Source organism: Nicotiana tabacum, chromosome 11 (assembly GCF_000715075.1).
Source record: "Nicotiana tabacum cultivar K326 chromosome 11, ASM71507v2, whole genome shotgun sequence".
NCBI lineage: Eukaryota > Viridiplantae > Streptophyta > Magnoliopsida > Solanales > Solanaceae > Nicotiana > Nicotiana tabacum.
In genome coordinates, this window is record NC_134090.1 from 22,983,924 (window position 1) to 22,994,000 (window position 10,077).

Sequence of the window (10,077 nt, forward strand, 5' to 3'; positions counted from 1 at the left end):
GCCACAACAGCGAGAAAAATAGGATACCAGATGTTTCTGATATTACTATCTCATAATTCCACTGCATCCTAAACAATTATCCCTTGCTGCGTGCAATATTCTAACAGGCAAAAAGGGGAAAAAACATAATTGTACCTTAAAAACTCTTATTCCTGACCAAATCAAAGAGAACCTAAATTCCAGCAATAATAAGCAAAGTAAAATTCAACTTGTTCAGAAAGCCAAAATACTAATGATTTCCCTTAACTCTGTTTAATTACATGTAAACCTCCATGTGCTTTTCAACTATGCCATCCATAAGTACACGCCTTTAGCTCGTAGCAGTAATTGAAACTATCATCTAAACTCCTATTCACTAGGTAATCCCCTAAATTAACTGTCAGCTAGAAACAATAAACTTTACAAGATGGAACATCAACTCCAAGTGACCGACCGTACTATTTACAGATATTCCTGTTCTTCATTACTACATGGGGAAGTTGAAATTCTGATACCCTCCTTGATTCTGAAGACAGTTTTGAGGAGGCACTGTCTTTGTATCCACAGCAGTCGTTATGTCATGTATGCTCGACCTTTTCCGTTCTTTCTTCATTGATTGCTGTCTAAGGTAGTATTTTTGAGCATGACTGGCCACTTGTGTTGGCGTCCTTGTCACCACTACATTTCTTGAAATGCTTCTCCAGTCACCCTTCCCGTATTTGTCCAGCCCAATAAGGAATAACCTGTGACAAGAAAACATGGTTTTCTAAGTCAGCATTACATCCATACAATATATAGCAATCCCAAGTATCTCATAAAGTCAACATATATCATGAATAATACAATAAGATCTATTAGTATTATATAAGTGATGTGTAACCAGCTGCCAGCTAACACCATGAAGAAGTTCAACAAAGTTTTTAAAAAAATTTCATAATTGACAGCAACATGTTATCCGTACCATGAAGTAGTTTCAGGCCAACCTTCTAACTTCATTCAAAGAAGTCAATGATAAAGATGGCAACTTGCTAAAGTTTATCATAAGTAATCACTTAATTTACTCATTAGGATGCTAACTATCTCAATCAATATAGAAGAAGTCCTAACCCAAACCCAAATCCCCTGGTTGTTTTGGATAGGGGAATTCAATTGGAAGCCATTTACAGAACAGAAAGTTACAGGATACAAATGGATAATAAAACAACAAGAGCTCCACTTTAATTTCAAGCAAGTCGGATCGAAATCCTCAATTAAAATCCTCACAATCCATTCAAGTTGGACCAGTTCACATAGGTGGATTATACAACTCAACACAACAACACTAACTACTACTAATTCATCTTAATCCAAGCTAGTCAGGGTCGACTCCTTACTATCCATCTTACCATTTGAACAGTTTTCAAAGATGGATTACACAACTTTTTTGTGATAAATAATAAATTCCCTACAGCCATTAACTCGGTGGATAATGGGTCCACCCCTCTACCCTTCTCCCCTTATATTATTCATGATATGAGCATAAGCCCTAGGGTGAAGATGGATTAGACAACTCAAACAAATCCTCTAGAAAACACCATGAAATGGCAGAGAAACAAACAAAACATGTAATTGAGCCTAAACCAACAACAAAATTACCAAATTATTCCAATAATTGCAAAAAAAAAAAAAAAGAGTTTTAAGGAAAAGAAATTATAATTGCAATCTCATATTTTTCAAATCCCCAGAAAATCCTTTTCCAATCAAAACCAAAATCACACCCAAAAAAAAAAATATCAAACAAACCTGTGCTCTTCTTCGGTCCAAGGAGTACCCTTTTTCCTTTCAACCTCGTGTTTCTTATTCGACCCGAAAGAGATCTGACTCGTTTTAGAATCCGATTCCCAATCAAACGCATCATCCGGATAACTGGGCGGATCTACTCGACCCGAATCAATCTCGAAAACATCATGAACAAGTGCATCATAGTGAGCCATAACATCCTCAGCCGTCTTACCAGGTACACGATTAGCGATTTTTTGCCAACGTTCAACGTCGTTTTCGGAATACATAACTAGGGCTTGTTCAAATAACTTATCTTCAAACCTCGTCCATGTCGAATTTGAATGAATCATCGTTGCCGTTGAATCGCTACCAATCATCCACCGATTGTTCGTAGTATACATCATCGTCTTTTTGTTTTGGAATTTAATAAAAATGAAAGGTGTTTGAAATAAATAAAAGGGTTTTTGAGGGAGGGATTTAAGGAGGTTTTTGGTAAATAAATATGACCCAGTCCATAGTATATATATAGGGGAAAAAATGAAATTTGTTTTTCTTTTGGAGTTTAGGAGTGTTAGGCAATAGGGGTGGTTGTTATTGGTGGGGCACAATAAGTTTTTTAACTTTGGTGGGGTAGGGGCAAATGTGCAAAGGATGTCTATTAAGAGTGTACAATTTTGTCACGTTTTTTACTTTATTTGGGGTGCCTATAAATAGCATTTTAATTTTTAATGTTATAATGCATCATATTATATTATTTTTCATATTAAAATGTATTATTTTAATAAATATAATATTTAAATATATTAATATTATAAAGTAAAAGTAGGATACAAGGTAAAATTATTATATAAAAAAGTACGGTACGAGATAAAATATTGTAATTATTTAATAATAAGGAAAGGCAAAAAAATAAGTAACGAAGCAACCACATCAAATCGATTGTTCCATAAAATGACATTTTTTGTCGTTACGTAGCAAGAGATTTAATAATATGATATAATAAAATTTAAGTAATAATCAAAATAAATATTATATTTAAAGTAACAATACGATACAATTTATTTTATTAGTAGGTTAAAATCTTTCATATTTTATAAAATTAAGTTTGATTAGCAATTGATATGTCAAGTGGCGTTCACTTTGTCCAAATATCAGGCCACGTGTAATATTGTTAGCTTTAAAGGTTAACAGCTGAAAGTCAATTTTGAGCCACTTTTGATAGGAAGTATTTTATTCGAAATGAAGGTTAAATATAAATAATATTTTTTTTTGGTAATTAATATAAATGATATTTAAAAGTAGAGGAATCAATCTTGACTCTTCCTTATGGAAAATTAAGCCACTCTGGTTTTTCACATTTTTCCCCCCTTTTTTCTTGTCTTTTAGCAAAAGTCCAACCAGTCATTTAACTTCAAACGGATGTTCTCGTTATATCAACAGTTGGAGAATCAATAATGGTCAGTTCTCTTAATCCGTTCCTTATTTCCTCCTAGTGTAATTAAGAAGCATTATTAGTTAAGTTGACTTTATGCTTATTTAGAGGCCCAATTTATCAAAGAAGAAAAAAGGCATATTTAACTTGGAATATTTTGAAGTTTGAAATGAAAGAGTTGTTTGTTTAGTTGCTTGCTTGTACAAATTGAGGAGAATATCTAAACTCCGCAATAATTGAACAAAAGTTTTAAAAATATTATTAGTGACAAACAAAACACATTTTCAAATACATAGCTAAGTGTTGAACTAATGATGGACAAAACTATTAGTGAGACAATTGACAGTACTCTCCCATTCGAAGGAAGTTTCCAGTATCCTTTCATTAAATTATTATTACTACCAATAAAGAAAGGAAATCATACTATTGATTAATTAGACTATGCTGATCAGTACATAGTAAATATGAGGGGAAACTTTTTTTTGTATATAGTATTAAATTGAGATGAGATTACTTCGTTCAACGTGTACATTAAGGATTTATACAACTAGTCCCGACTTATTTGTGATTAAATCATAGTTATTGTATTGTACTGTATTGATTGAGATATTTATGGTCCTAGGGATTACACTAGCATGTAATTTGTCCTTTTCTGAAATTCAATCGTAAGATTTTATTCAAGTTGGAAAAATATTTTGTGTTTTGAAAAATTCTTAGGGAAACTCGCAGCCGCTATCTTTCGGGTGCGCACTAGGTAACGTGCTATAGGCAAGCTCGGCGCAACGAGCTTTGTCTGAGGAGGCTGTTGGTGAGGAGAATCGATCCCGGATCTCTCATGTGAAAAACCACTCACTTAACCAACTCAGTCAACCCTTACGGAAAGTTAGGAGAAATATTCATCAACAAAATGTTATAATGCAAGCATCCCTCATTGTCACGACCCAAACCGATGGGCCGCGACGGTGCCTGAATCCTACATGTTGAACATCCTTAAGCAAGCGTTTAAAATATAAACATGAATAATGTACGGGAGGGTTACCTATCCCAAAGACATATATATATATATATATATATATATATATAAACATGAGGAATACAGTGGGGCGAGCCGGCAAGGCTGCTATAGACAACTATATATATCTAAAACCAAAACCCGACAAGGCCACATACTATCCAGCTGTACATAACTGTCTACAGACCTCTAATAGAAATACAACTGTGTAAAGACGGGACTAAGCTACGCCATACCCCTATTTTGGAGCTAACTTGTGCAGAGGAGAAGATGTTTTTTAAGTTATATATATTTCTATACCTTTAAATTCAAGAAAGTATGGTTGTATTGTATTTAAAGAGGCGTGAATTTGTAGAATAGGTTGAATGTGAGTAATGAGTCAAATAAAACTCACAATGGCTTGTTTTCTACATTTAATCTACAACAAAACTACATATCATTTGAAAAATTAATATGAAAATACAGAATTTCAATGTTTCTATAAATTATCTACAAAATTTCTACAAACTGTTCATAACAAAATTTATCTTTATTTTCATGCATGTTCGTCTGTAATACTAAAGTTACTTGATATGCCAACATCTCTCGTTATAGAGGAATACAACTTATCTATAATTTTCTACAACTTTCGCACATTATTTCCACCCAGTTAAATATAACTACAATAACATAAAATTTGAGCTTTGTGTTTTTGTGTTAAAAGTTTTGATGGGAGTTTGTTATTCCACTTCGTCTGTTTTGGAGCTAACTTGTGCAGAGGAGAAGATGTTTTTTAAGTTATATCTATTGATATACCTTTAAATTCAAGAAAGTATGGTTGTATTATATTTAAAGAGGCGTGAATTTGTAGAATAGGTTAAATGTGAGGAATGAGTCAAATAAGACTCACAATGGCTTGTTTTCTACATTTATTCTACAATAAAACTGCATATCATTTAAAAAATTAATATGAAAATACAGAATTTCAATGTTTCTACAAATTATCTACAAAATTTCTACAAACTGTTCATAACAGAATTTATCTTTATTTTCATGCATGTTCATCTGCAATACTAAAGTTACTTGATATGTCAACATCTCCCGTTATAGAGGAATACAACTTATCTACAATTTTCTACAACTTTCACACATTATTTCCACCCAGTGAAATACAACTACAATAACATAAAACTTACATACAAATTTTATACAAAATTTATACAATATGTCTTTTGTATATTTTGTATCTGATTTATACATAGTAAAAATAATTTTTATACAACTTATCTACAAATTATCTACAATTTTCGCACATTATTTCTACTAAGTTATATACAACTACAATATAATACCACCTAAATATAATTTTTATACAATGTTGTTCAACTTTCATACAATAGTTAAATAAATAAAAGAAAAATAAATAAATAAACAACAGAATACAATTTTTCTATACTTTTTCTACAAATTTTCTACAATTTCTGCAATATAATGTATGTCATGTCGTCTTCTTCTTCTTCTTCTTCGAGTTTCAATTTGAAATTCAGCCAAAACCAAGTCTAATCTTCACCAAAAACCCTCAAAATTGAGATATAAACTCCAAACCATATTTTCAATTATTTACAACAACACCCATTCCAAACAAATAATGATTCTTGAAAACCCAAATTTAAATTCAAAGCTTCAAAGCTTTTTAATGGGTGTCAATGGTGGAATTGCTACTCTCTTTTCCTTTCCTCTTATATTACTGAAGGAACCCGAAATCATAACCATCAAATCGACCAGGCTTGTACTCATCTTCCCCGGGTACAAAAACATTGGGACAAAATTGCAGAGGTGCCGACAGTGCCTTGGCTATGGAAGAAATAATGGGATTTTGATACAGAAATCATGGGTGTGGGAGGGAAATGTGGGTGAAGGTGTGGGAATTGGAGAGAGAAACGTGGGGGGAGTGGTATTAGAAGGAATATACGGTACCATTAAATTAGGAGTATAATTAATACCCTTAAAAACCACTAATGGTATATAAATGGTAATTAGGTATATTAAATGTAATTATATCAAGCCTTAAATATTGAGGGTAATATAGTTTCCTATATGGCATAGGAATGTAAAAATTCCTAGAAAAAATAGATTAGATAGAAAACTCACAAAAAATAATAGTTTAAGGGATTTTAGGATATTAAATAACCATGTGTAATGCCACATTGCACATTTTTTCATTAACTAAGAGCGTGTATCAATACCTCTAATAATTCAACTACTAGGGGTCTTAAGAGAGATTTTGGGGACACGAGAAAATTATATTTAGGTAGAAAACTTGACAAAAGTATTAATAGTTATATATATATATATATATATATATATATATATATATATATATATATATATATATATATATATATATATATACATATATATATATATACATATATACCTACATACATACATACAATCGTATCGATCTAAAATCAAAAGCAGCTTCGGATCAAGTGGAGCACGCTAACTCTCGCTTATCAAGGATCCTAAGAAGGGGGACCGTCAGCTTGCCGACCTGTACTTGCGGACATGAAACACAAGCCCCGTGAAATAGGGCGTCAGTACGAAAAATGTACTCAATATGTAAGGCATGAAAATCAGTAAGTAAAAGACATAGATGAAACATTGAATAAAGAGATCCAACTGTAAATCTATATAACTTTATAAATTCTGAAACATTTATAATGTCATGCACGTGCATATAAATGTCGTGTCATGCATGGGTATAGGTAACATCATCAAGCCACTGAGGGCATCCCATCATATCATTTCAGCTACTATGGGCAAAATCATCAACATATACCAACTGATCAGGTGGTGCGTATATAATGCCGTAACCTTTTTCTCATATCCCATATACATAAATATATACATATAAATATGCGTATATAACGTCGTCTGGCGTGGGTCAATGTACATGCATAAATGAATAAAATGCATGAAAATATGTTTAAAATCTCAATATTCATTTCGGATAAACTTTATCAACTGCGTATTATTTTGAAACCCGTGAATAGAAGATATAATAATATATCACATGGGGAATCAAGAACAAAGAGACCCCTAGTATTTCTATGAATAGAGTCGTTTATGAAAACTGTGTATTTGCGCTCGTTTCTTCTGTATAACTTGGATCATACCAAAAAGAAAGAAGGAATAGCCTTAACATACCTGAAGTAGGGAAAACTCCGTATAATATTCTTGAAGAAGATTGCACTGTACACTTTTGAAACCGCAAAATTTTACGTTCGCTACAATTCTAACAATTCTCGTTGGAATGGGTTTGATGCAAGAATTTTCGTTGAAAATTTTGCTGGATGGAGGTTGAGCCGTAAGGTTTCATAAAACCAATTCTTGTTTGACAGTATCTTGAATAGAATTGAAGAACTAAATTTTGGTAATGTTAAAAACTAGACTTTATAGTCTTACACTTGTAAATGCCTTATAATCCTTAAATGGCCACTAAGCCACCATGACTTAAGAGTCATAGGCCACATTAGTGGCTTTCTGCTGCATGGGGGGTGGGGTGGGTATTATTAAATCTTTGTTCACTTATTAGATAATTGGATAATGTCCAGTTACCCGATAATTAACCAATTATCCACATAATTTAAAAATTGCCTCAAATTACTTAAAATCCTGTTTATTTTTAATATACTTTATACATTATACTACCGTGGTCATATGGTACCTTGCATGGTACTAGTTCATAATTATCGAGGAATATCGCTCGACCCGTATTTTATCCCAAATTGGCCACTTTCAACGAAACTCGTTTTCTTTAATCCGTGTACCCTTTATCCTTCATGACACTTACTTTACGCTTGTTATAAATAGCATAAATACGTTAACCTCAAGATAATCTCACCCCTGAGTCTACATCAACTAACTGAAGACGAAATTTTTAACGTACGAAAACGCGAGATGTAACATCCTTCCCCCCTTAGAAACATTCGTCCTCGAATGTTCAACTCCCCGGGATCTATATAACTTTGGAAGGGTCACCTTTGTAACAACACTACTACCCACTCTTCCTATAGAAACTCAATAATTTAACGTCACATAGGACCACAATCATCAATAACGACAATGGCCTCATACGACCAATGACAATGACCAACACCACAATTCATACACGTACCTTATGGTTGTGATATCCCAGTCGAGCCCTTCTCTGGAGGAGGAAATAAGTAAGGATATCTAGACTTCATATCTTCCTGGGCATCCCAAGTCATTTCTTCCACATTGTTATTTCTCCAAAGTACTTTCACAGAGGCTACCTCCTTATTCCGTAGCTTGCAGATTTGTCGATCTAGGACGGCAACCGAAATTTCCTCGTATGACAAGTCCTCACATCATCCGTGGGCATCACTCGGGTAGGATCGCCAATGTACTTCCATAACATAGATACGTGAAAAATCGGATGGACATACTCCAATTTCGAGGGCAATTCTAACTCATAAGTTGTTTGGCCCACTCTCCGAATAATCCTATAAGGCCCAATATACCGTGGGCTAAGTTTGCCTTTCTTCCCAAACCTCATAACACCCTTCATAGGTGACACCTTTAAGAATACCCAGTCATTAACTCTGAACTCTAAATCCCATCGCCGCACGTCAAAATATGACTTCTGACGACTCTGAGCTGTCAATAGTCGATTCCGGATAAGCTTTACTTTTTCTATGACTTGCTGAATCAGGTCTGGACCATGTAACCCAGATTATCCAACATCAAACCACCCTATAGGAGATCTGCACCTGCGCCCATACAAAGCCTCGTACGAAGCCATCTGGATACTGGAGTGGTAACTGTTATTTTATGCATACTCGATAAGAGGTAGATGTTCATCCCAACTTCTCTTAAAATCCAATACACATGCTCGTAACATATCCTCGAGCATCTAAATTGTGCGCTCGACTTGTCCATCAGTCTGTGGATGAAAAGTTGTGCTGAGATTCACCTGAGTTCCTAGACCTCTTTGAAATGACCTCCAAAAATATGCTGTAAACTAAGCCCCACGATCAGATATAATAGATATTGGTACTCCGTGTAGTTGCACTATCTCTTTAATATATAACTTTGCATAATTTTCTGTTGTATATATAGTTCTGACCGGTAGGAAATGAGCTGATTTCGTGAGCCTATCGACTATTACCCATATGGAATCGAACTTATAATGAGAACGAGGTAAACCCATGACAAAGTCCATGTTTATCGCCTCCCATTTCCATGTCGGGATCTCTATAGTCTGCATTAGTCCGCCAGGCTTCTGGTGCTCTATCTTCCCCTACTGGCAATTAGGGCACTGAACGACAAACTCAGCAATGTTCTTTTTCATATCGTTCCACCAGTACACCTCCTTAACGTCATGATACATCTTTGTTGACCTAGGGTGAATGGAGTACCACGAATAATGTGCCTCTAACATAATCATATCTCGTAGACCTGCTATATCTGGAACACACAAACGACCATTGTATCTAAGAACCTCGACTCCCTTGAGTTCTAAAAACGGTTTCTTCTGCTGCGGAACTCGCTCTCTCAACTTTACCAACTCTGGGTCATCATACTGCCTCTCCTTTACTTCAGCTATGAGAGATGATTTTGTAGTATTCTGGAGTGCAATTCCACCATTACTAGAGTCTACTAACCGAACCCCCATACAAGCCACTTGATGAATCTCTCTAGTTAATTGCCTTTTTTCGGCCTCCACACGTGCTAAGCTACCCATAGATCGGCGACTTATGGCGTCTGCGACAACATTTGCTTTCCCTGGATGGTAGAGAATGTTAATATCGTAATCTTTCAATAACTCAAGTCATCGCCTCTGTCGCAAATTCAACTCTTTTTGCTTGAAGATATATTGAAGGCTTTT

At 34.4% G+C, this 10,077-nt stretch overlaps 1 protein-coding gene across 1 annotated transcript; it reads right to left on the reverse strand.

The window, feature by feature from the left end:
- Positions 1–209: 209 nt before the first annotated feature.
- LOC107827800 (transcription factor DIVARICATA-like) lies at positions 210–2,268 on the reverse strand. The gene is made up of 2 exons (XM_016655002.2): positions 1,762–2,268; positions 210–722 (listed from the first exon to the last, which is right to left on the reverse strand). Exons 1-2 carry the CDS (start codon positions 2,142–2,144, stop codon positions 467–469), a joined length of 639 nt encoding a protein of 212 aa, XP_016510488.1. The 5' UTR covers positions 2,145–2,268; the 3' UTR covers positions 210–466.
- Positions 2,269–10,077: the final 7,809 nt, after the last annotated feature.